Raw genomic sequence first — 27920 nt, 5'->3', positions numbered from 1 at the left:
CTGTCCATAGACTTCTCCAGGTGAGAATACTGGACTGGGTTGCCATTTCCTTCACCAGGAGATCTTCCCAACCCCGGGATTGAACCTGTGTCTGCTGAACTGGCAGGTGGATTCTTTACCACTGAGCCACCAGGGAAGACCCCTGACATTAATACCTACTGAATATTTCTTGAAGTCTCATGTAATATAATTACATGAAAATAGATAATTTGGTAGAAATAAAATGCTAAAATAAACAATTGCTGAATACTGAATAAACATTTTATACATATTTTAAAACAATACCTTATGATAGACTTTAATGTCTTTAACGATTAAAGAGACAATGTATAAGGATACAGAAGAATATAGCATTTTTATAATAAGCACAACTAAAATAATACCACTTGAACTGGGAAATAATTCATACAAGTGATGATATTATCAAGTTGGAAACATTCTCAAAAAAGTCATCCCAAAGGAATGATTTAAAATGCAATTGATGAGATATTACTTTCTTATACACTTCATCAGGAATCCAAGTGTTTAGTTTCCCCCACGCTCTTAAAAAAAGGATGAAATATCAGAAGGGTCATGCGTATTAGATTAGCTGAACTAGAATTCTCTAGACAATGATTTACATATAATAATGATTTAATGACAGAAGACTAACAATGCTAGTAGGTGCTATATTTCTACTCAAAGACATTATGAAAACAGAAACATTTTTAGTGGAGTAAGATTATGCATTAGTCTACATTGGACTAACACATTTATTTTTTAGTGACAAATATTGTAGTCTCATTTACTGTGTACTAGACATCCAGTTCAGTTCAGTTCAGTCAGTCGTGTCCAACTCTTTGCAATCCCATGGACTGCAGCACGCCAGGCCTCCCTGTCCACCACCAACTCATGGAGTTTACTCAAACTCATGTCCATTGAGTCGGTGATGCCATCCAACCATCTCATCCTCTGTCGTCCTCTTCTCCTCCTGCCTTCAACCTTTCCCAGCATCAGGGTCTTTTCACATGAGTCAGCTCTTCACATCCGGTGTCCACAGTGTTGGCGTTTCAGCTTCAGCATCAGTCCTTCCAATGAATATTCAGGACTGATTTCCTTTAGGATGGACTGCTTGGATCTCCTTGCAATGCAAGGGACTCTGAAGAGTCTTCCCCAACGTCATAGTTCAAAGGCATCGATTCTTTGGTGCTCAGCTTTCTTTATAGTCCAACTCTCACATCCATACATGACTACTGAAAAAACCATAGCTTTGACTAGTCAGATCTTTGTTGGCAAAGTAATGTCTCTGCTTTTTAATACACTATCTAGGTTGGTCATAGCTTTTCTTCCAAGAAGGAAACATCTTTTAATTTCATGGCTGCAGTCACCATCTGCAGTGATTTTGGAGCCCAAAAAATAAAGTCTGACACCGTTTCCATTGTTTCCCCGTCTATTTGCCATAAAGTGATGGGACCAGATGCTATGAGCTTAGCTTTCTGTGTGTTGAGTTTTAAGCCAACATTTTCACTCTCCTCTTTCACTTTCATCAAGAGGCTCTTTAGTTCTTCTTTGCTTTCTGCCATAAGGGTGGTGTCATCTGCCTATCTAGATTATTGGTATTTCTCCCAGCAATCTTGATTCCAACTTGTGCTTCATCCAGTCCAGAATTTCTCATGATGTACTGTGCATATAAGTTAAATAAGCAGGGTGACAATATACAGCCTTGAGGTACTCCTTTCCTGATTTGGAACCAATCTGTTGTTTCATGTCCAGTTCTAACTGTTGCTTCCTGGCCTGCATACAGATTTCTCAGGAGGCACATTGTCTGGTATTCTCATCTCTTTAAGAATTTTCCACAATTTGTTGTGAACTAGATTTCACACCAGACAGGGAGGCCTGGCATGCTGCGATTCATGGGGTCACAAAGAGTCGGACACGAATGAGCGACTGATCTGATCTGATCTGATCTGAGACTTCACACCAAATTTCTCTTAAGAACAAATGCCCACAGAAAGTGACATCCTGTACAAATTATCACTATTAGTGGAGCCTCCACCTCCATATTTAATTAAAAATAAGATATCAATTCCATGACTTTCTCTTATATTTTTGTAGCATAAAATTAGCAGTCACAGGAGGTTGCAGTCATATGTCAACTTGACTGAGCCATGAAGTACCCAGATATTTGGTTAAACATTATTCTAGTTGAGTCTGTGAGGGTGTTTCTGAATGAGATTAACATTTGAATTGGTAGACCTAATAAAACAGATTGTTCCATCCCCTAAATGTGGGTGAAAGTGAAAGTCACTCAGTCCTGTCTGACACTTTGCAACCTCATGGACTATACAGTTTATGGAATTCTCTAGATTAGAATACTGGAGTTGGTATCCTTTCACTTCTCCAGGGGATCTTCCCAACCCAAGGATCGAACCCAGGTCTCCTGCATTGCAGGCAGATTCTTTACCACCTGAGCCACCAGGGAGCTCCCTAAACATGGGCAGGCCTCATCTAATCTATTGAAGACCTGAATAGGACAAAAAGCTCAGGGAGGAAGAATTCACTCCCTATGCCTGACTGTCTTCAAGTTAGGACATCTGTCTTCTCTTTCCTCCAGACTTGGATTCAAATTGGAATTTACACAGTCAATTTTCTTGGTTCTCAGATTTTGGTCTTTGACTAGAATTACATCAGCTGCGTTTCTAGTTTGACAACTCAAATCCTAGAGCGTCTTAGCCTCCATAATCTTGTGAGCCAATTCCTTGTAATAAATCTCTCTTGCTCACTCTATTTACCTATCTATCATGTATCCCTCAGTTCTGTTTGACTAATATGTCCCTGATGCAGTTTCTCAGTAGTGAAAAAGTAAAGCTGAGTATTTGATTTTGCAGACATAAAAATTGGTCTCACATGTTCTAACTCACAAGGTCTGTATGGCTACTATGTGGAACTCTATGGCACAATTGCTGATTTAACTGCAACAGGGACCATGCAGTCTTTTGGTATTTTGATTATACTCCATGATCCTTTGAGGGTTTTCCCAGCTGGTGCAGTAGCAAATAATCTGCCTGCCAATGCAGGAGATACAAGAGACTTGGGTTCAATCCTTGGGTCAGGAAGATCCTCTGGAGGAGGAAATAGCAACCCACTCCATTATTCTTGCCTGAAAAACACCATGGATAGAGAAGTCTGGTGGGCTACAGTTCATGGGGTCGCAAAGAGTCGGACATGACTGAGCGACTGAGCACACACACACACATGATCCTTTGAAGATTGTCTACAGTGCTTCCATAGTCATCTATGTAAAATATTGTAAACTTCTAATATTGTAGTTCTAGAAAACAGACCCAGTTTAAAATGATTAATTACTGTCTTCTTCCCTCTTTACTTATTTTCAGGGTCTTTTCGATTGCACTGTATAGTCCAAAGATCATTTGCCATAAAAATAATTTTTCCAACCTGCAAGTCATTCATGCTTTGGCTATAATTCAGTCTTTAACCTCCTCCTCTGATAAAGTAATTTTATAAATCTCTCTTGCAAATCATCCCTACCTTACATATATGCCTCAGAAATAATGATGTTTAAAAACCAATGCACTCTCCACAAATGGAATGGAGTTATACATTTGTAAGGAGGTGGACATTAGTGAGAACTTCAGCTTTTTCTCACTATGATAACATTACATTATCTCCAAATCTGTGATTATTTATTGAAGCTTATTATGTGCCAAAATACTGTTTCCATGACCATTACATTGGTTTTATATTAACTCATTGATGTAACATTTGTTTTGCTAAAACATTCATTCAAATTAAATGTTTATTTGAGGTTTATCTTAAAACTTTTAGGAATGTTATCAAATGATACACATTCTTGAATTCACATTCAGCAGATGTTATCTCGCTGCGATTTATTGAAATCAAAAAGAAAAATATAAAAGAGGAATTCCATATGTTCTTCAAGTTCCCTTTAACATAGCATAGCTTTTGCACCTGTGCATAAAATCTTTACTCCGTTCTTTATCATGAGCTAGATAGTTAATATTGAAAATAATTTCCTCTTGATATATTATTAAAAACAAATTCATGTAGAAGAGTATTTTCAAAACAAGAGAAAGGATTATTATTATAGAAAGTAAGGAGTAGCCTAGTAATTTTTGCTAAAAACTGAAGAGCAATCTCACTGAAAATGAATTAAGCTTAAACGAATATATATATGTGCATATGTATTGACAGATATATAGAGAGAGACTATATATATGTACATATATACATATGTATATATGAAAGAGCTTATTGAAAGTTGTTTAATAGTAGCATACTTGAATATTTTAAAACAGGTGGAAGATTGATTTCCATTTATATGCTTAAATAAGAAAATGTATTTTTATGTGCTTCTTTTCTTTCCCTTAATATCATCTTTTTTTCTCTCTTACCTATCTCTTGTTTCCCAAAATATACTTAATTCCTTGGAGGAGGAAAATAGACAAGAAAAAGGAACGAGGGCTTAGTCTTATTTCATTTTTCAGGAGCTTTTGTGTGTTGTAGATTAAATGTTAGTACTCTCTATCCAAAGAAACTCTGTGAAAGGAAATGGCTGTATAAGTAGTGATTTTTATTCCTTGAGTAAATACATCAAGTTTTCAATACCATGGATCATAGTCTTTTTCTTTCTTTCTTTTTTAAAATAATTCGTATATTTGGCTATGCTTGGTCTTAGTTATGGCACTTAGGATCTTCAATCTTTGTTAACACTTAGCTGCAACATGTGGTATCTAATTCCCTGTCCAAGGATTGAACCCGAGTGCCCTGCATTGGGACCACAGACTCTTAATCACTGGACCACCAGGGAAGTCCCACCACAGACCATATTTCTTAAAAAAAAAAAAAAAAAGACTTTTACCTGTATAAAAAAATTCACCTTATTATACTGGAAATTTTTTAAAAATTAAAAATAAATGACCAAACCAAACAAAAACAAACACATAGATATAATAGAGTCATGATAAATAAAGGAAAAAGGGGATAGAGAGAGAAAAATTAGTAAAGGAGGTCAATGTTATGGTGATGGATGGAAACTAAACTTTAGATGGTGAGCACCCTGTAGTAATTACAAAAATCAAAATATCATACACATGTAATATATAATGTTATAAACCAAACAAAAAAAAGATTGTAAACTACTAATATACTCAACTCCCTGAGGGCAAGGACAATGTCTTTATAGAATATGAATTTAATAAATGTTTATAAGTAAGACATTATCTGGATAATTGATGGAACTGGAATGGTGACTATGGATTAGAAGTAGTAATGTATCAGTGTTCATTTTCTGATTTTTGATGACTGTATTGTTATGTGGCGAATATTCTTATCTTTCAGAAATATACATTAAAGTATTGATATTTGGGGATAAGAAGGATTTCTTTTCAGTAACACCACAAATGGTTTAGAGAAAAAGCTTGTATAATTTTTATATTTCTGTGTTTGAAATTATTTACGTGTCAAAATAAACCTTCCCTGGTTAAAAAAAAAATACATAAGAAACTGTAAAGAATACATATAAAATGTGCAGAAAATATTCTTAACTATATATGGAATCTCTCTTGTTATGCTTCATCGTGGAGACCATCTGTGCCTTTAGATCTACCAAAATGATTCTGAGAAAAACAGATGTTCAAAAATGCATATATTAAATGGAAAGAGATGATATAGTCACAGTGAAATGTGAAAGAATAGCGCAGAGCTCAAAAATTTAATCAGGAAAGCAAAAACTAAAATTGGATGGATTCAGATATTTCACCATTGTGAGAAAAAATTCTCAACGTGTTGTCATTCAGTCATGTTCGACTCTTTTAGGACTCCATGGACTGTAGCTCGTCAGGCTCCTGTGTCCATGGAATTTCCCAGGCAAGAATGTCTCATTAATTACTACTTGTTTACTAATTTATTTTACATTTTATTTTTTAAGATCTCCTTCATTTAAAAAAGTTATAGAATTACAACTATTTCTAAAAAAGCATATATTCAGGGCAGAGTTGACCTGCATGAAAAGATGCCCAGAACCTGTCCTATGTATTTTAAAAGCATTATCTCTTATAATCCTCAACACAACTTTGTAACATTATTATTTTGTCCTATATTTACTTTACAGTCAATAATAGGCTAAGAGAGCTTCTATCTCCTATCGTATTTCTAATAGCTGGTATATAAAGACTAAAACACAGATTTCTTAGCTTCAAAGAGTTAATTCTCAAGCCTTGTGAAATACATTGTTTCAGAAATTTCATAATTTGTTATTAAGAAACTTTTGAGAAAAAAAGGAAATGAAAGAGGAAAGTAAAAGTCATTCAGTCGTGTCTGTCCCTTTACGACCTTCCAGGCCAGAGTGCTGGAGTGGGTAGCCTTTCCCTTCTCCAGGGAATCTTCTCAACCCAGGGATCCAACCCAGGTCTCTCACATTGCAGGTGGATTCTTTACCAGCTAACCCACAAGGGAAGCCCAAGAATACTGGGGTGGGTAGCCTATCCCTTCTCCAGTGGATTTTCTGGACCCAGGAATCGAACCAGGGTATCCTGCATTGCAGGTGGATTCTTTACCAAATGAGCTATGAGGGAAGCCCAATGAAAGAGGAAGTAAATATAATTTGGCACATTACAGAGCCAAGATATACATTAAACTGAAATGATACAATTTGGATGATGCATTCCATCAAATATAGTTTATGTTTAGCCCAAAGGAAAAATAATTTTGAGATATTTTACATAAAGACAAAAAAATCAATTTAGTTCATGCCTGCATTTTAGAAAATTTGTTCTCAGCAAGCAAGCAAATTATTTAATAAATTCCTAAATTCCCCATTTCAGCATGCTAACATTTTCATTAGCAATCAAATGTGTATTACTCATGCATTGGAGAAGGAAATGGCAACCCACTCCAGTGTTCTTGCCTGGAGAATCCCAGGGACAGGGGAGCCTGGTGGGCTGCCGTCTATGGGGTCTCACAGAGTCGGACACGACTGAAGCGACTTAGCAGCAGCAGCAGCAGTGTGTTCTGTAATGTCTTAAAAAAGCACGTCAGTACATGCTCAAGGGGCAAAGAGAAGAAGGAAGAAACTATATCCAATCATTGAAATTTGTATTTTCATCAATGTTTTTTTTTTTTTTAACAAATCAGTGTTTTATAAATCACTAATAAAAATGCTGAGTCCAAGTTTCATAAGGAATAGGATATTCATGGGGTCGGGAAGAGTCGTACACGACTGAGCAGCTTCACTTTAACTTTTCACTTTCATGCATTGGAGAAGGAAATGGCAACCCACTCCAGTGTTCTTGCCTGGAGAATCCCAGGAATGGGGGAGCCAGGTGGGCTGCCATCTATGGGGTCGCACAGAGTTGGAAACGACTGAAGCGACTTAGCAGCAGCAGGATATTTAAAACTTTTAAGCTTTTAATTACTTGTTAACTATTAAGTACAAAAAAAGAATAAATATAGAAGAAAAACCTTCTTACCAAAGTGATAAAAGCTACCATTACCAGTAATGGGATACATTGATATTAAGTCTCTTTTGTTATGTGCTCTGAATATCACTTTTGTGGTTTTCCTGAACAGTATCTATGATCATGAGGAAATACCAGCTAATTCTAAATTTAAAAATTTTCTATAAACTGTCACACTGCTGGAAATTATTAAGGTCATTAAAGTTAAGGAAATATCAAGGAACTAAGATTGAGACTACAAAGACACAGCAAGTAAATGTAATGTGTGATCTTAGGTTGAATCTTTGGACTATAAAGGAATTTACTGGGAGAAAAAACAGCAAAATTTATGGTCTGAAGATTATAGATTAATACTGCATGAATGTAATTTCCTGATTTTGATGGTTATATTATATAGAAGAATGTCTTTGTTTTTCAGAAATGCACAGTAAAATGTTATGTGCTTAAGAGGTTTTATATGTACAACTTGCTCTTCATTGATATAGAAAAGAAATCTATATGTGATATATTATATGTATAACTATATGGTACATATACACATAAGCAATATACTGTATGCCATTTATATTTATGTGTATATACATCTATGTGTGTATGCATGTATATGCACATCTCTATTTATTTGTTTATTTATCTATTAGAAGAGAGATTATCTGGCCAGTACTCTTCAAGACTGTCAAGGTATTAAAAACAAAGACAGTAATCAACAGACATAGTGTAGATGAAACTAAAGATTCATGATGATTGAAAGTAATATGGTATCATAGATGGGGTCCTTGGACAAGAAAAAACACATTAGGTAAAATTAAGGAAACCTAGATAAAATAATGGCACCCACTCCAGTACTCTTGCCTGGAAAATCCCATGGATGGAGGAGCCTGGTGGGCTGCAGTCCATGGGGTCGCTAAGAGTCGGACACGACTGAGCGACTTCACTTTCACTTTTCACTTTCATGCATTGGAGGAGGAAATGGCAACCCACTCCAGTGTTCTTGCCTGGAGAATCCCAGGGACAGGGGAGCCTGGTGGGCTGCCGTCCGTGGAGTCGCACAGAGTCGGATACGACTGAAGTGACTTAGCAGCAGCAGATAAAATATGGATTTGAATTAACAGTAATGTTTCACTGTTGGTTCATGAGTTGTTAAAATATGTACCATACCAATGAAACACATTAAGAATAGAGGAAAATGGATGTGGGTTTATATGGAACTTCATTATTTCTATTAAAATGTTACTTAGGTCTAAATATTTTTATGTTGTTTACATAAATGATAGAAAATATGAACATAAACAAACCATTTCCATAATCATTTTCATTATAACTAAGTCCAAGACTTAAACATATCATTTATTATACAAATATTTTAAAGATAAAACTTTATATTACATTTAGTTCTTATAAACATTTAACATACATTTGAACCAACTGTTAACCAAAATATAAGATAGAAAAAGAGTGAGAAAAAGATAGAAAAAGACAGAGAAAGAACAAAAGACAGAGAGAGGTTCCCACTCTTTCCTACGATTTAATTTGGCTGAAGTTCAGCTTTTAGTTCCTGCTGATGGGTTTGATCACTAAAATGTTTTTAACCAACACAAAAACCTTAAGGGAAAAAATCATTTCAGAGTCTATTTTCAAAAAAAATTAGTGAGTTCATTAACCTAATGGGTATTGTTGAAAGGCACAATCATGCTGTGTTAGCAAGAGATATAACAGCATTTAAAGTAAAATTTCTACCAGCTACCATGAAATACTCTTCACATGATATGTCTACTAATCTAGAAGTAGTTGGCATGTGCTCATCACTACATTAGTTTTTATAACTCATCATGAATGTGTAAGTGTTCTATAAAAGCTATATATATATTCCTCTTTTGACAGTTCAAATCTGATACCACATTGCCATCCTATAATCCATCTTATATTCTATAGATGCTGCTGCTAAGTCACTTCAGTCGTGTCGTGTCCGACTCTATGCGGCCCCAGGGACGGCAGCCCACCAGGCTCCCCCGTCCCTGGGATTCTCCAGGCAAGAACACTGGAGTGGGTTGCCATTTCCTTCTCCAATGCATGAAAGTGAAAAGTGAAAGTGAAGTCGCTCAGTCATGTCCAACTCTTAGCGACCCCATGGACTGCAGCCTACCAGGCTCCTGCGTCCATGGGATTTTCCAGGCAAGAGTACTGGAGTGGGGTGTCATTGCCTTCTCCATATTCTATAGTTACTATGTCACAAGTGTGATATTTTACAGTGCCCATCATGGTGCATTAAAGGGGTTTTCAACATTATTAATATCACAAAGTTTGGAGAAAATATAAGAGAAAATCTTTGGTGATGTGAAGCTGAAAAAATATACCTTCAGGAAAGTGCCCATCAGTGAACAGAATGAAGTTTAGAACTATATTTGTTAGTCTCAGTGTTTCATGGGATTCAGTCCTATTCATAATTTTTTATTTTTCTGCTATACTATTTTTCCTTAGTTTAAAAAATATCGAGTACTAGCAATATAGTTAGAATGAATATGAGATGTATAATTATTATCCCAAACAGATCGCAAAAACAAAAATAAAATTAAAAAAAATTCCAACTAAAAAACATTGCATAATGAAAATATTCAAGTGTACTTTACCTTGAGAATTAAATTGTGGGAAGCATGAATGGACAAAAGCAGAGATTGCTGGATGTAATTAGAAAGTTCAGTGCCGTTGCCATTCTGACCGTTCAGTGAGGGCCTAGAACATACCTAGAACCATTGGTTTCACTTTACATCTCTGTATCCTTTCATCTTCAATAAGTGAATCAATAAATGAAATTAATACTATGTTTTTCCATTGAGGAAACTAAGTGTATTAGAAATTAATCAATTTTCTGTGATTGTGCAGAGAGGAAGTGGTCACACTATAACAGAACCTCGGTTATAGTGAATCCAAAGGCTTTGTGCCTTTCTCTTAGAACTCTACCTAGGACTTCCCTGATGGCCCAGTATTTAATAATCTGCCTGACAGTGTGGGGGGCACAGGTTCAATCCTCATCTGGGAAGATTCCACGTACTGCAGGTCAACTAGCCCCTGTGTTACAACTATGAACCTGCGTGCCCTGGAATCCATGCTCTGAAAGAAGAGAAGCAACTTCAATGAGAAGTCTACACACCACGGCTAGAGAATAGCCCTAGCTTGTGGCAACTAGACAAAGCCTGTGCACAGCGGTGATGATACAGTGCAGCCAAAAATAAAAATAGATAATAAATTAGTAATAATACTATTCAGATTAGGGTTGTATATATCCCTTATTCTTTATGTCTCTGAACATTATCATTCTTTTGCCTGATGCATTTGTACAATATAGTGATCAAACACTAAGTTTTGGAATGAAGCTGCCTCTATTTCTTACTTAGATCTGCTACTTATTAGCTGTGAAATCTTAGGCAAATTAATAAATGCTTCTCTGTCCCAGTATTTTCTCATTTTATTGTGCAAAATGAAAAAAAAATACGCACATAATTTGAGTTTGTGTGTAGGTTTAAGTAAGTTTTAAATAAGATGTTTCATGGAAAACTTAGCACTCATAAATGATAATTGTTAGAATGAATCTATCATTATCATTGTAGTCTGACCTAATTCCAGTCAACATCAGGAGATATGATGCCACTAAATTAGCAAAAAGGTCTATGCAGAAACCTGTGAACAAATTTTAGATTTGAACAAATTTTAATGTGTCAAGTTACTTACGAATGAGTAATAGCTAAAATTCAAAGAACAAAAATAAATACTAAAATTACTCAAAACTTAAAACTTATAGATATTTAAACTGTTAACCAGGACATACTTTGTGATATAATTGTAATGTCAATAGTTATGAAACAACTTGATTGTTCCTGAAAAACAAGATTATTTCCACTGCTAACCTTTACTTTCCTAAATTATAAATGGCATTTTAAATTTAGATTTATGAAGTATCCTTTAAAGTTTCCTGTTCTTAAGAACTTAGAGAGCTTGACCAAACACAATTTATTAAATTGACTGTGATTCTCTTAGGACCCTTTATATTTGAACTTCATAACTCTGTGCATGTACAAAAACCTTATTGAGGAAAATAAAGACATTTGGTTAAAGAGGAGTCATATTAATATTATTTAATATAATTTTAGCTTTGCTGGCACACGAAAACTAAGGTAAATGTTAAGTGGTGTAACAGTCATATACAAATTAAAACATAATTTCTCCCCAGAGTTATGAAAAAAAGGACTATAATTCACATAAATACATAACTTCCCCCTCAGTTCAGTTCAGTTCAGTTCAGTAGCTCAGTCGTGTCTGACTCTTTGCGACCCCATGAATTTCAGCATGCCAGGCCTCCCTGACCATCACCAACTCCCGGAGTTCACGCAGACTCACGTCCAGTGAGTCAGTGATGCCATCCAGCCATCTCATCCTCTGTCGTCCCCTTCTCCTCCTGTCCCTAATCCCTCCCAGCATCAGAGTCTTTTCAAATGAGTCAACGCTTCGCGTGAGGTGGCCAAAGTACTGGAGTTTCAGCTTTAGCATCATTCCTTCCAAAGAAATCCCAAGGCTGATCTTCAGAATGGATTGGTTGGGTCTCCTTGCAGTCCAAGGGACCCTCAAAGAGTCTTCTCCATCACCACAGTTCAAAAGCATCAATTCTTCAGTGCTCATCTTTCTTCACAGTCCAACTCTCACATCCATACATGACCACTAGAAAAACCATAGCCTTGACTAGACGGACCTTTGTTGGCAAAGTAATGTCTCTGCTTTTCAATATGCTATCTAGGTTGGTCATAACTTTCCGTACAAAGGAGTAAGCGTCTTTTAATTTCATGGCAGCAGTCACCATCTGCAGTGATTTTGGAGCCCCCAAAAATAAAGTCTGCCACTGTTTCTACTGTTTCCCCATCTATTTCCCATGAAGTGATGGGGCCAGATGCCATGATCTTAGTTTTCTGAATGTTGAGCTTTAAGCCAACTTTTTCACTCTCCTCTTTCACTTTCATCAAGAGGCCTTTTAGTTCCTCTTCACTTTCTGCCATAAGGGTGGTGTCATCTGCATATCTGAGGTTATAGATATTTCTCCAGGCAATCTTGGTTCCAGCTTGTTATTCTTCTAGCCCAGTGTTTCTCATGATGTACTCTGCATAGAAGTTAAAGCAGGGTGACAATATACAGCCTTGATGTACTCCTTTTCCTATTTGGAACCAGTCTGTTGTTCCATGTCCAGTTCTAACTGTTGCTTTCTGACCTCCATACAGGTTTCTCAAGAGGCAGGTCAGGTGGTCTGGTATTCCCATCTCTTTCAGAATTTTCCACAGTTTATTGTGATCCACACAGTCAAAGGCTTTGGCATAGTCAATAAAGCAGAAATAGATGTTGTTCTGGCACTCTCTTGCTTTTTCGATGATCCAGCAGATGTTGGCAATTTGATCTCTGGTTCCTCTGCCTTTTCTAAAACCAGCTTGAACATCTGGAAGTTCACGGTTCATGTATTGCTGAAGACTGGCTTGGAGAATTTTGAGCATTCCTTTACTAGCATGTGAGATGAGTGCAATTGTGCAGTAGTTTGAGCATTCTTTGGCATTGCCTTTCTTTGGGATTGGAATGAAAATTGACCTTTTCCAGTCCTGTGGCCACTGCTGAATTTTCCAAATTTCCTGGCATATTGAGTGAAGCACTTTCACAGCATCATCTTTCAGGATTTGAAATAGCTCAACTGGAATTCCATCACCTCCACTAGCTTTGTTCGTAGTGATGCTTTTAAGGCCCACTTGACTTCACATTCCAGGATGTCTGGCTCTAGGTCAGTGATCACACCATTGTGAATATCTTGGTTGTGAAGATCTTTTTTGTACAGTTCTTCTGTGTATTCCTGCCACCTCTTCTTAATATCTTCTGCTTCTGTTAGGTCCATATCATTTCTGTCCTTTATGGAGCCCATCTTTGCATGAAATGTTCCCTTGGTCTCTCTAATTTTCTTGAAGAGATCTCTAGTCTTTCCCATTCTGTTGTTTTCCTCTATTTCTTAGCATCGATCTCTGAGGAAGGCTTTCTTATCTCTTCTTGCTATTCTATGGAACTATGCACTCAGATGCTTATATCTTTCCTTTTCTCCTTTGCTTTTCGCTTCTCTTCTTTTCACAGCTATTTGTAAGGCCTCCTCAGACAGCCATTTTGCTTTTTTGCATTTCTTTTTCATGGGGATGGTCTTGATCCCTGTCTCCTGTACAATGTCACGAACCTCAGGCCATAGTTCATCAGGCACTCTATCAGATCTAGTCCCTTAAATGCATTTCTCACTTCCACTGTATAATCATATGACCTGAATGGTCTAGTGGTTTTCCCTACTTTCTTCAATTTCAGTCTTCAATAACTTCCCCCTAGGGTTATGTAAAAAGTACTGTAATTCACATAGCTTATATTTACCAAGTTTTTTTTTTTTTTTTTTTAAATCTGGGCTTCTTTTTCTGTCATCACTATTTTGTCAGCCTATATAATTTGTCACAATAATCTGGAAAACTTTTACTCCTTCCTTAAAACACTTTATCATGTATAAGCTTCTTCTCAAATTTAACTCAAAACACACACACACACGCATACACACACACACATATGAGTGTTCTGGTGACTCAGTCAGTATAGAATCCACCCCACAGTGAAGGAGATGCAGATTTGATCCTGATCAAGAAGATCCCCTGGAGAAGGAAATGGCAACCCATTCTAGTATTCTTACCTGGAAAGTCCCATGGACAGAGGAGCCTGGCAGGCTACAGTCCGTGGGGTTACAAAGAGTCAGACATAGCTTAGAGACTAAACCACCACCACCACACATAAATATGCACACTTTAAATCTTTATATCACTTATTTAAGCCTGATATTATACACACACATAAATGCACATAAATATAATATCAGGTTTAAATAAAAGATATAAAGATGACTCATTTAAGATTGTATTTTAAAATTATTTACAAAATACACACGTAACACCCTGGAGAAGGAAATGGCAACCCAGTCCAGCATTGGGCTATAGTCCACAGCGAAACAAAGTGTCAGACATGACTTAGTGACTAAACAACAACAGACAAGTAACATCTGTATACTAAAATCCGCGGGCTTTTTTTTTCTTTTCTACTTTAAGATTTATTACAATGTTGATTAAACCCCATGAGGTAGGTGTCCTAATATTTTCATTTCTAGTTTTCACATGAGGAAACTGAAACACAGAGAAATTTTTATTTTTTCAAGATAAATGCAATTAAAAGTGGTAAGCCGGCTCTAACATAGTTGGACACTTGAGTTGTCTCAGTTTTAACTATTATGGAAATACTGTCAGTGAATATTCTTGTACATGTTACTTGGTGAACATACATACCACAAGAGCAGAATTGTTGGGTCATAAGATCTCTTTTTCTTTATCTTTTGTAGAAACTACAAGCAAATCTCCAAAGTAATTGTTCCAATTTACTCCTCTACCAACAATGTATAGAAGTTGTATTTACTCTGTATCTTTACCAAGATGTGGAATTGTACTTCCTTTCAATTAAAAGTTTAATTTAATTTAGAGTAAACTGATATAATTGAAACCTCCATATTGAAGGTGCTATGATCAGGGAATGACGTTACAATTTGCTTCTTGTTTGTTACAGTTTTATTTAAAAAATTAATATTGACTTTGTCTTCAAATTTGCTAAGCTCATTTATTAATTATAATAATCTACATGTAAATACTGTTGCATTTCTACATATGCAATAATACTAGTTAGGAATAATGAGAGTTTTATATGTCATTTTCAGAATAAGTGTGAAGTTTCTAATTTAATTCTGTGTTTTTATTGATTGCAAGCTGAATTACATTGTGATTAGAAAACATACTCAGTGTAATTTCAGTCATTTGGAATATGTTGACATTCCTTTATACCTTAACATTTGGTAAATTCTTGCAAATGCTTCATGTGACTGGAAAGAATTAATTCTGCAGTTGTTAGGTATAGTTTTCCTTCCATAACCTCGTCAAACAGCCATGTAGTACTGCCTCTGTATATAGGATGACAAGAATCCAAAAGCAATATTACAGAAACATATTGAAGAATGTTGAGTAAGAAAAGAGAGAAGATGTGCAGTTTCCTTATACATTTTATGTGTTATCTTTTAATTACACATAATAATATATATTTAAATATCTTGTTGGGAGGAAAATTTTATTTTTGCTAACTCATGGTCAATAATCTTACAAATTAGCTATCCACATCATGTTTTTTTCTTTGTCATCGCAGAACTGAATAGGCATGATGGTGCCTTCCAGGATCTGACCTGAAGTGTGTTCTTCAGTTTCATGTCCTTCCATTCTGTCCTTTCTTAATTTAAGCTTGTTGTGCAGAACTCCTTATAGTTAATTTAGTGACAATCCAGAAATCTGCTGCTGCTGCTAAGTCACTTCAGTCGTGTCCGACTCTGTGTGACCCCATAGACATCAGCCCACGAGGCTTTCCCGCCCCTGGGATTCTCCAGGCAAGAACACTGGAGTGGGTTGCCATTTCCTTCTCCAATGCATGAAGTGAAAAGTGAAACTGAAGTCGCTCAGTCATGTCCAACTCTTCGTGAGCCCATGGACTGCAGCTTACCAGGCTCCTCTGTCCATGGGATTTTCCAGGCAAGAGTACTGGAAAGAGTACTGGACTACTAATTTAAGCAAAAACTGATAGAAACAGTTCATTAAATAAATCAAAACACCATCAAGAAACAATAGTACTGGTAATAGACATGAAGTGTTCATTCTTGACTAGTATAAGACCACAATATAAACACTGCAATAATACAGCAGCATGAATTTTTACTTAAAACAGTTTTTTATTTATAGAATATGAATTGCCATTTTTCTAGGTCAAAAAAAGTTGAACACTGGCAAATTCCTTGAGTCCAACCTTTTGATTATATCTGAACTGTATTTCTCTGAGTTCCTAGACACTTGAAGAAATACAGTTCAGAAGCTTTATATATACAGTTGATCCATGAACAACATGGGTTTGAATGGTATGGGTCCACTTATATGCAGATTTTTTCAACAGTAAATACTAGAGTGCTACATAATGCATGTGTCCTTTCTTCCTTTCTCCTTTCCTTTCTCTTTCTTTCTTTTTTAACTGTATACCATCTACCTGTCAAGAAAAATGCAAGAAAACATTCTTCCAGAAAGTGCCAACAAATTATCTGCAATAAATCACAGCAGGTCACAGATGCAAAGTACATTTAGGGTGATAGTCAAGGTGATAAAAAGAACAAATTAATATTGACTAAAAATATTGCCCTTTCTGTAAACAGATCATTAAAGACCAGGACAAATATAACCTTTCCTTTACCCTGAGATTAATTCTCCACAAGCATAAGAAAACATGTTTGCCTTGATTTGTCCTTGTTTACTTTCTATTATGTCAAAAGGAACGTTTTGAAATGGGATGCATGTGTTATCAAAGACATCACTGCCAGAAAATATTTATCTTCCAGAAATTACTTAAGAATGATCAGCAACAATTAGACTGTACAACTTGTTCTTCAAACCAGCCAGACTAATTACTTAATGATACAATTGTCCAAAATTAATTGAGAGCTTCCAATGACCCAGAGAGAGAAAAAAAAAAAAAACTTTCAATATCTTCTGTCTCACAAAAATAGAATTTTAAACTTTTGTAGGCAATTCATGTGCTGTTCCAGGTCTCAATTTCCTCACAGTGAATAAGGAGAGTGACTAATCGGACTTAAAGACACTTTTATAAATCTGTGATGATGACTTTATAACTGTCATTTGGACTGTAATGAAGCGTAAAATATTTTGGCACCAATAGTCTCTTAAACCTCAAATGGCTTTATTTTTATTTTTAGGAAAACATTTAGATCATTCTAGTCATAACTACCTTAATTGTATGTTTTGTACTGAAAGAAGAAACAGCATGGAAAATATCTTGCAGTCTTTCACAGAGTAAAATACATTTTATTTAATTTTATTTTAGAGGTAGCACTGTAGTTGCAGTATATATATATGCACCCATATACACACATACATATAAATATATATGTGTATATATAAAATTGCAATATATTTGCCCTGATGGAGAGATAAATATATAGATAAAGAAACATTGATAAACTCATTCAAGATAATTAAACTAAAAATTATTCAAAAATAGGATGAGAAAAATAGCTAAATTTCATTTTTTCTTATAATTATGCTTTGGTGTTTAAATAAACTTTGTATTCTTTACAAGAAAATTGATATGAGAGAGTACAAACAAAATCAATGAAGGAAAATACCAATTCCACATGTTCCACAAAAAGCATAGAAAATCTGACCATAGTATCAGTGTGATAGGATTGTCTCAATTGGTTTTGGGAACCACATTGAGAGAAAAACATAATTAGGCAGTTTTGTATTGAAATCTTACCTCTCCAAAATAATATTTAAGATAAAATGTTTAATGTTTCTACAAATTGTATCATTCTAATTGCATTTAACCAGATGATATAGGAGTTTAGAGTTTGGAGAAACTGAAGATCAATGACTGTGTATAGCTCAGGATGAGTATAGAAACAGGAAATGGAAATGGGTCATGAGTTAAACTTTAAAAAATGAATAAAACTTGGAGACTTGCAATGTATGGAGGATTCCCTTCTAAGTAAATTGAACAGTGTGAGTAAAGCCAAAGAAATGAGTATATTTGTAAGATATGAGGAAGTTAATCTGAACAGAATGTGTATTATCAGAGAGAAACTGAACTTAAGAATACATTGACAAAAGATCAGATAATAGAAGGCTTTGAAAGTCAGCTGGTGGAGACAGATGATCTTTATCTTGATAATAATGAGAAATTATGTAATTTTTGAATAGAAGAATGACACAATTAAAATAGTATTGGAAAAATTAGTTTTTAGCAAAGTGCTGAAAAAAATTGGAGTGGGGGTAGAAGTAGTCAAATTACATAGAATACTTTGAATGCAAATTGAACTTTGTATGTTTTAGAAAATAAAGACATGTATCCAAGAACAGTTAAACACGGTACAAGACTGGATTTTAAAATTAGGCCTGTTGCCTAAGATAATTTATCTTTCAGTTTATATTCAAATAAAACTAGCACTCGAACAAAGTAAAAACTCATTCAGAAAGTATAGTTTAGATGCTAAAATAAAATGCTAAATAATTATTATATAACATGATTAATTACATTAATTAGCATTTGTCTGTTTTAGCAGAAATCTGTTAAGTAAAAGGTAGCTCAAAAAGGTTGAACATTGACTGACAAGTGGCTTTCCCTGTTAAATTTTAAAAAGCTTATTTTTTTAATGCAATAAAAAAAAAACACCAATACAGTATAATAACGCATATATATGGAATTTAGAAACATGGTAACAATAATCCTGTGTATGAGACAGCAAAAGAGACACTGATGTATAGAACAGTCTTATGGACTCTACGGGAGAGGGAGAGGGTGGGAAGATTTAGGAGAATGGCATTGAAACATGTCAAATATCATGTATGAAACGAGATGCCAGTCCAGGTTCGATGCAGGATACTGGATGCTTGGGGCTGGTGCACTGGGACGACCCAGAGGGATGGTATGGGGAGGGAGGAGGGAGGAGGGTTCAGGATGGGGAACACATGTATACCTGTGTCGGATTCATTTTGATATTTGACAAAACTAATACAATTATGTAAAGTTTAAAAATAAAATAAAATTTAAAAAAATCTAGAAATTCTCAGATTATGAGAAATATAATTTCTTTAAATTGTAATGAACAGAAGAATGTTGAAGTAAATAAGACACATTTTAAATAATTTCAAAAATAATGTAGAAGTTATAGGCACAATGCTGTTTTAATACTCAAAGTGTACTGATTTCCTCTTATAAAGTAGATATGTATTTTTAAGATTAAAAAATAGACATCATAGAAGGAATATGATTTGCTAAAGTAGAGGCTATTAAAAATGTGGTTCATTTTTTGTGTCTAAATTACACATAATAGATATTAGAGATACTTTAGAAACATTTTATAATTTAATGGAATGCCCCAAAATTAATATAATAGTCACCATTAAGATTAAAAGGATTCTTGGCTTATGGATTTTAGCTCAAAAGGAAAACAAAAGTAAACAACAAACAACAAAAAAAGCATGTTCTAGTGGTAAAGAAGCTGCTTGCCAATGCAAGAGACATAAGAGATGTGGATCTGATCCCAGAGTTGGGAAGATACCTGGAGAAGGGCACAGCAACCCATTCCAGTATTCTTGCCTGGAGAATCCCATGGACATAAGAGGCTGGTGGGCAACAGTATATAGGGTCGCAAAAAGTCAGACACAACTGATATGACTTAGCACAGCACAATAAAATCAGTAATACTACTTTTAAAATATTTTTTAGATAATTTGATGAGCATTTTTATAATAAATTTAGTTTTTAATTATATTTAATTATTTTTAATGTGCCAAAACTTGATTTCAAAATTGAGGAAATAACTTTAAATTAATAAAATCTTAAATATGTATTTTCTTCTAGTACTTAATTACAGCTACCACCTCAGAGCTACAAAAGAAAAAAATTAGTCTGTCTCATTTTACAATAAGAACGCTGCTGCTGCTGCTAAGTCACTTCAGTTGTGTCCGACTCTGTGCGACCCCATAGATGGCAGCCCACCAGCCTCCCCTTCCCTGGGATTCTCCAGGCAAGAACACCAGAGTGGGTTGCCATTTCCTTCTCCAATGCATGAAAGTGAAAAGTGAAAGTGAAGTCGCTCAGTCATGTCTGACAATAAGAATAGCTGCTGATAAACCTTAGCAACCATGTATGTATATAGATTCAGACATTAAATTGTCCAAGATGATACAAATATCAATATTTTGGTCATTATTATAAATAATTCTTTTTTTCTAGGGCAAAGTGAATTCCTAAAACCATATTAGAAGTCACTCAGATCTTATTCTTCTAAAGCACTCTTTTTGAAATGTTTTCTCGGTATTTCTAAACAGTTTATTATTTTATTATTACAGAGGGATGATTTCAAAATACTTATAATATGCAGTCAGTTACACATATTGATAAAAAGGAAACAGAGAAAGGTGGAAAGAAACTGACCTCATTTACTGTGGCATAGTAGCTTTCATGCTTGAATGTGGGTGAGTTGTCATTTCTGTCTCTCACCACAATTCGAACTTCATGGTAGATAACAGTGCCCACTTTTTTGTTGATGCACTGAACTTGCACCACGAGAGAGTGTATGTTCATTGGAGGCTGCAACACAGAAATTGCATCTTTTAAAAAAACAATTGAAATTGAAGTCTCTCATTATTGTCAAAGTACTATTTAATAAATATTCTATACTTATTTACTTTTAAATTATAGTAATCTATAAAAATTGATCCCATTTTATATGATTTTATGGATGAGAAGACAATCATGATTACTTCATTGTTCAATTAAAAAAAATAGAATCTCAGGTAGCATTCTGTTCACAATTAGAGGACTAGCAATGAACACAATCACAAAAGTGATGGCTGAGATTTGCTGGGATGCCACAAATTTTGGCTTTTAAAAAAGTCAAAGAAGCAATGACATAAGCTTCTAATTTATAAAAGTAATGTAATAATATACATAGGGTAGAGAGATTATAAAATTTGCATTTATGTATATTTTTCTAAAATATTAAATGTTCATATCTGATATAAACCAATATATAGATAACCAAAATAAGAGAATCCATTCACAACCCAAATTTATTAAATCTATACAGTTAAACTTTATTTTTAATCTTTTCTTCTCTGCAAAAGTAATTTGTCTTATACACACACACACACACACGAGATTATCATCCCATGTTCATGCTTGCAAATATAGATTTACTATAGCAGTTTGATGTATACTACTATGAATCTATAGTTTGTATTCCATTATAAAGCTATAGCTCACTTGGTCTAAGTAAAAACTTATAATGATATGTTTACTGTTGTTAGTTTTTGTCATTTTAAGCAATATTTCAATAAACATTTTATACATAAATAGGTGCTAATTTGTCTAATTATTTTATGATACAGTTCTACAAAGGGAGAATTTTCATCAAGGAGGCACTTATTACTCAGGTGCTGACAAAGGGCTTGCAGGAGTATGATACACACCTGCATCTCTGACTCTAGATATGCAAAGTAATGACACAAAATATTTCTTTGTCATTTTTAAAATCTTTTCAGAGTTTATAAAATTATCTTTGCATGTAATTTTATTAGTGTGATCTATTCTGACCACCTTGTTTAGAATGCCATGCCTCCAATCTGCTCTTTCCTCTCAACTTCCCCTCTATTTACTGTTTTTACTGCTTTTTTCATGCACCGCATGGCATATTATACATTTTATATATTTGTTGTAGTGTTTTTCTCTTTACTGCACTGGAAGTTTCATAAAGCTGGGGATGCTAGTTTGGTCATGACTTGATCTCTCTACACAGTAACTAGCCCTGTGCCTAGAACACGTGGCTGAGTACTGTCGGAGCTGTACCACTTGGCTTGTAGCCGTGGTCCCATAACGTATGAATTATATGATCTAGATGCAAAGTCTCTCTGTGCTCAGTCTGTTCATCTCTAAAAATGAATATAACAATAAATGCTGATATGACAGACTTATCATAATAATTATCAGTAAGTATTATACGAACTTATCCAGTGCTAGGAACATAGTAACACTTAAAATGCAAACTAGCTTTTACTTATAAAAAGCTAAATTTCCAAAAGTGTAAAAAAAAAAGAATCTACAAAATACAAACAGATCATCCTGAATTATAAAACAAAATGTTAAATATTTGGATTAAAACCAATTTAAAGATATAGCAGGCTTCCTAGGCAGCACTAGTGGTAAAGAACATCTGCCAATGCAGGAGACTTAGAGAGGCGAGTTCGACCCTGGGTCGGGAAGATCCCCTGGAAAAGGGCATGGCAACCCATTCCAGTATGTTTACCAAGAGAACAATGGAGAGAGGAGCCTGGTGGGCTACAGTCCATGGGATCGCAAAGAGCGGGACTGAATCAACTTAGCATGCATGCACAGAAAGATATAGGACAATAATTACCAGAATTAAGAATGTCACATTTCTAATGAGAAGAACATTGTAGAAACATGCCTAACCTGAAAAAAAACGTTGTTTAATATCAAGGTATATTTATGGCCAATAAAGAGAAAGGCAGTTGAATTGTATTATACCTGGTTGAATAATTGCATCTAGAAAGAGTAACTAGAAGCATCATTATATGGAGGAAGGTCTCTAATAAAGTGCCACACAGCTTTGAGTTCTAATCTAATGTCTTCTCTAATTCACTTAAAAAAATTTTTTTTTGGCTGTACCACACATCATATGAGATATGAATTTCCCAACTGGAGATGGAATACATGCCCCCTGCACTGGAAGTGCAGAGCTTAACCTCTGACCACCAGGGAAATCCTTCCAATTCACTTTAAATAACTAACATATACAAAGGTATTAAAGTCATGTGTATAAAAATCTGTGAATACCATGAATACCACAAGCCCAGAAAGATGCATAGCACATTTAATGATACAAAACAAGGTTCAAAATCATTTTAATGAGTCAATAATAAGTTTCAAAACCATAAATGTTTATAATAATTAATTAAAATCACCTTATTTGTATTAGAAACAAAACTTAATTGCCCAAATATAATAATAAATGGCTACAAACATTAATATGAAAATATAATTATAAAATTTGGATGAGTAAAAGAAGAGTTTACATGCCAACACTAAATAATACAATGTTGAATAATAATACAAATTACTTCATATGCATTAATAATAGATGAAGAAATAGGTGGATTACAATAAGCACCAATTCAAGGACAAATAGGATGTGAAGTCTAGTTACACTGAGAATGTGTGATAAAACTCAAAATGTCTAAATTAAAAATCACAAGATTAATCATACATCTGAATGGTTGTTATGAAAAGATCAATTAGTTTATTCATTGTAGTCTCAGTGGGCAGAAATAAGATTAATAAATTAAAAGTATTACAAAGCATATGTTTTCAATGTAAGCAGAGATTTTCTAATAATCCAAAGTGGGACAGAAAAGAATGAACTATCCAAAAAGTAAAGCCACATCACTGAAAATCAGCACATTTGAGGCTAAAACATAACTTAAAAGACTAGATCTGAGAAATTTTCTGGAAAGAATTTAGATTAGATGATCTCCATTTTTACAGTGGATTATGATTTTACAGTATTTATCTTCATAGACTTTTTAAGAAAAATCCTAACTCAATTGTAAAGTAAATAACAGCCCCTCTGACACACCTCTTGAAGACAATCAGGGGACAATTAGCCCCTCTGACACACCTCTTGAAGACAATCAGGTGACTATTAGCCCCTCTGACACACCTCTTGAAGACAATCAGGTGACTATTAGCCCTTCTGACACACCTCTTGAAGACAATCAGGTGACAATTTATGTTCTAAAGTTATTTATCTTTTAACATTGCAAAAGAGACCTATAAAACCATTCCATACCAGAAAGGTCATAATCTTTGCAAGTAGAGAATCAAATGTAGTGTGCTGAGTCCCCATTTAGTCCTGCTAAGTGCCCGTAAATTAGATATAATCAGGTCACCTGGAACTCTTGTCACTAACAACTTTAGTTCCCTATGCAAATGTTAGTAGCATAGATAGATCTTGGCTTGCAATAAATTCCAACCATAATGGATCATGATGAAGGCAAGAATTCCTGGTGGCTAATATATAACACTCATTGTGATCTCACATTGGAATAGATTCTATTCTTCTATATAAGATGGTCATAAAAATACCAAGTACAGTTCCACCAAGGCTATTAGTGAGAGTCAAGGGGTTCCAACAAACTTAGGAATGTTAGGAAAATTCTGGTTTATTTTTAATAACTGGTGGCAAAAATAAGTCATGGCAATTCTATCTTCTCTGATTCTCTTAATTTGCTTAATTCATGAAACAAATCATAAAAAAATAATGTTGTATATAAATTTGATGGTAATTATTTAGAGTGATTACCATCATATTTCCCTAGACATACAAATCATTTTCCAAATTTAAAGACAATCGTTTAGTATGGTGTGAAAGTGAAAGGCACTCAGTCATGTCCAACTCTTTGTGAACCCATGGATTACATAGTTCATGGAATTCTCCAGGCCAGAATACTGGAGTGGATAGTCATTGCCTTCTCCAGGGGATCTTTCGGATCCAGGGATCGAACCCAGGTCCACTTTAAATGTATACTTGTATATCCATATGTTATGGATATATGTTTTTTTGTTTGTTTGTTTGTTTTTTACATAATCATAAATGCGCAGTCTTCACAAGAGACATCTGGCAGCCCCTTCCTCTCTGAAACCAGCTGGTGATATTTTACTCTGGTTTAACCTCACCTGAATTTGACCTAAACAGTAGTTACTGGAGGATATCCTGCTCAACCCAGGATGTCTAGACAAACTCCACTTCCTGCAATAGAGGTGACTGAAGGTAGGATATGTCATGGCTCAGCTGGTGTGCGGATTTCAAGGGAACACTGGGGACAGGAAGTAAGCACGGGCTAGGCTAGAACAAATGACCTAATGAAGGATTAATTCTGTAGTGAGAGTCAACAACTCAAATTACAGTGGCCAGGAGGAGTATGGAGAACAGAGATTTGATTCTGCCAACAATGACACACAAGGAGATCTGTCAAGTGGAACTTGGCAGCACAAGTCTCCAGGCAGAAATGATACAGAGTCACAAGGTGGGCCGTGCCTCAGGCCCAGGGGTCTGTCCACTTTAGGGGTGCAGCAGGGACTGGCAAGAGAAGGACTGGACTGCTGCTTCTGGGCAGAAGGTCTTGGAAAGAGGGAGATTAATTGTCAAGGTCATGCTAATCTTTCCAAAATGTCTTCAGTCCTACAAAGGCAAACTGAATACAGGCGAGAAGTTCAGTCCTGCGAAATGGCAAATACAATGAGAGATGCACAAACTGAAGCTAGCTAGGCATGGGAATCAGTAGAGTTCACTAGGGTCACGACAGGTAAACCCATCTCAGACTTCCCTCTTTTGTGGGTTGCACTGGTTGATGAATCTGGAAGGCCAGACCCCAAGTCTCACCAGAGCAGGGGTGGGGAAGACAAGAGCTCAAAGCCCATAGTGTGTCTGCCAGCTACCATGGAAATGGGTTTCATCCATCATTGTTTCTCCTCAAAATGTTCATTCTGGATGGCTTCAGGATGAGCTGGCACAACTGGTAAGAAGATGGCAGTGGCTCAAATATTCCTCCTGCCTGCTTGCTGTCATTGCCAGTAGGTCCCGGGTCCTGTGTCCATGTGGCAAGCCGCAGAGGAAGTCTGAGAAGGTGCACGCCAGCCATATATATACATGTGTGAATATATTTTGACATACACAAAGTTCAGGAATGATATGTACCAACAGTTGATGAAAATGATCTTTGCAAAGTAAGGTTGAGAGTAAAATGTAAAGGAAGAATTTTTGAATAAGAAATTTTTTAATTTGAAAAAAATTGTTGTACAATCAATTAGTTGCAAAATGCAAAGTGAAGCATTTATAAATAATGTATTGATGTGAACAGTGTTGATTATAGCATACATATTTAGTCTAAGGAGAAATGAGATTTTTCTAGAAACAACAATATTTGGATTATTTAATAATTTAAATGGAAAATAAGTATTTAGCCAACTTGAATAAGAATAGATTTTATTTTTCATAAAGCAAAGGCAAAAGTTATTTACTCCTCATTGTAATGAAAGGATGTTACCATGATTTTTCTTCCCACATACATACTACTTTTTACAAAATTTTTTAAAAAATATTTACTTCAAAAATTAAACTGGAAGATAGTGAAAAGAAAAAAGATGTAATGTGCTATAGAAATGTTTTTTAAATGATGAAGCAAAACTTAACATAAATGGCTGGCCAGAGTTAAAAGTGTGCTTTACAAATTAAACTTTCACAATTAATGGCATATTTAAAGAAGTTGCCTAAAATAAAAAGTACCTATTTGAAAATGTTATTAGATATATGTAATATATAGAAACTTGTAGGTTTTTCACAATCAACTATTAAGGACATTACATTTATTTAATTGTACTTATTTATGCAAAGTTCAACATGCGTTAAGATTAATATGACATAGTCCTTGTACATTAAGCAAATTCTATAAAACTGATATGAGATAAATATAGATAACTATTGCCTGGAGAATCCCAGGGACAGAGAAGGCTGTTTGGCTGCCGTCTATGGGGTCGCACAGAGTCGGACACGACTGAAGCAACTTAGCAAGCAAGCAATAATGTAAGTTAAAAAAGAATTTTGAAGGAGTTCCGTGTCAGTCCAGTGGTTAGGGCTCAGTGCTTTTACTGCTGTGGTCCAAGTTCAATCCCTGGTTGGGGAACTAAAATCCTGAGAGCCATATGGTGTGGTCAAAAAAAAGAAAAAGAGAGAGAGAGTTTAAAGGCTCTGGAGTTTACAATAAGAAATTACATATCAGTGTTACTATTAGGAAATACTTTTATGTAGAGGGTAGCATTTTGAGACATGTCTTGGTAGTAGATAACATCCAACTGATGGTAATAGATAAAGGTCATTTCAAAGCATAAGCTCAAAAAGAGTATCAGGGAAGGCATGAAAAAAAATTAGATTATGTTGAAAGTGAAAAAGTGAAAGTTTTTCAGTCATGTTTGACTATTTGTGACCCCATAGACTATACAGTCCATGGAATTCTCCAGGCAAGAATGGATAGCCTTTCCCTTCTCCAGGGGATCTTCCCAACCCTGGGGTCCAACCCAGGTCTCCCTATTGCAGACAGATTCTTTACCAGCTGAGCCACAAGGGAAGACCAAGAATATTGGAGTGGGTAACCTATTCCTTCTCCAGTGGATCTTTTTGACTCAGGAAGATCATGCTGAGAGAACAGTTGTTAGGTTAGTTTTCCTGGATTTGAGAATATATGTTTCTAAATAAAAGGAATAGATTGATAGAATTTAGGAAATGTCAAGGCTGAAATAAAACAGTTTGCAATGAAAATTCATCTACTGAAAAGGCCAGAACTCTGCTTTGAGACACTAAAACTGGAACAATTTGAATTGTGAAATATAGTAAGAACTACTAGGACATGGTTCCAAAGTCAAATGAGAATTAAGAGGGCTTGTACTGGAGTTATGCTGTTGGCAAATGCAGAACATACTATGGAAATAAAAGTACAAAACTTAGTAGTTAAATGCATATTGGCTGGGAATAGAAGTCAAAGCTCTTTGTCTACCTACCAACTTTGAGTCTAAAAGAAGAGATGTCAAGATATTTGGATTGTTTCATGCCCTTAGAGTAGAAGAATTAATATAGTTAAAATGGCCATAATACCCAAAGCAATCCATAGATTTAATGTGATC

At 35.2% G+C, this 27920-nt stretch overlaps 1 protein-coding gene across 1 annotated transcript in view; it reads right to left on the bottom strand.

Moving 5' to 3' along the window:
• The window catches only part of PCDH15 (protocadherin related 15), a 1060244-nt gene that overhangs the window by 530238 nt on the left and 502086 nt on the right, over window positions 1-27920 (bottom strand). Inside the window, exon 5 of the mRNA XM_059881970.1 lies at window positions 20601-20756. Within this exon, the coding sequence (XP_059737953.1) occupies window positions 20601-20756 (156 nt within the window). The remainder of the gene's footprint in view (window positions 1-20600; window positions 20757-27920) is intronic.

The sequence above is a fragment of the Bos taurus genome, chromosome 26 (genome assembly GCF_002263795.3).
Source record: "Bos taurus isolate L1 Dominette 01449 registration number 42190680 breed Hereford chromosome 26, ARS-UCD2.0, whole genome shotgun sequence".
NCBI classification, from domain to species: domain Eukaryota; kingdom Metazoa; phylum Chordata; class Mammalia; order Artiodactyla; family Bovidae; genus Bos; species Bos taurus.
The sequence above is the reverse complement of the archived record's forward strand: the minus strand, read 5'-3'. Positions and strand labels throughout refer to the sequence as shown.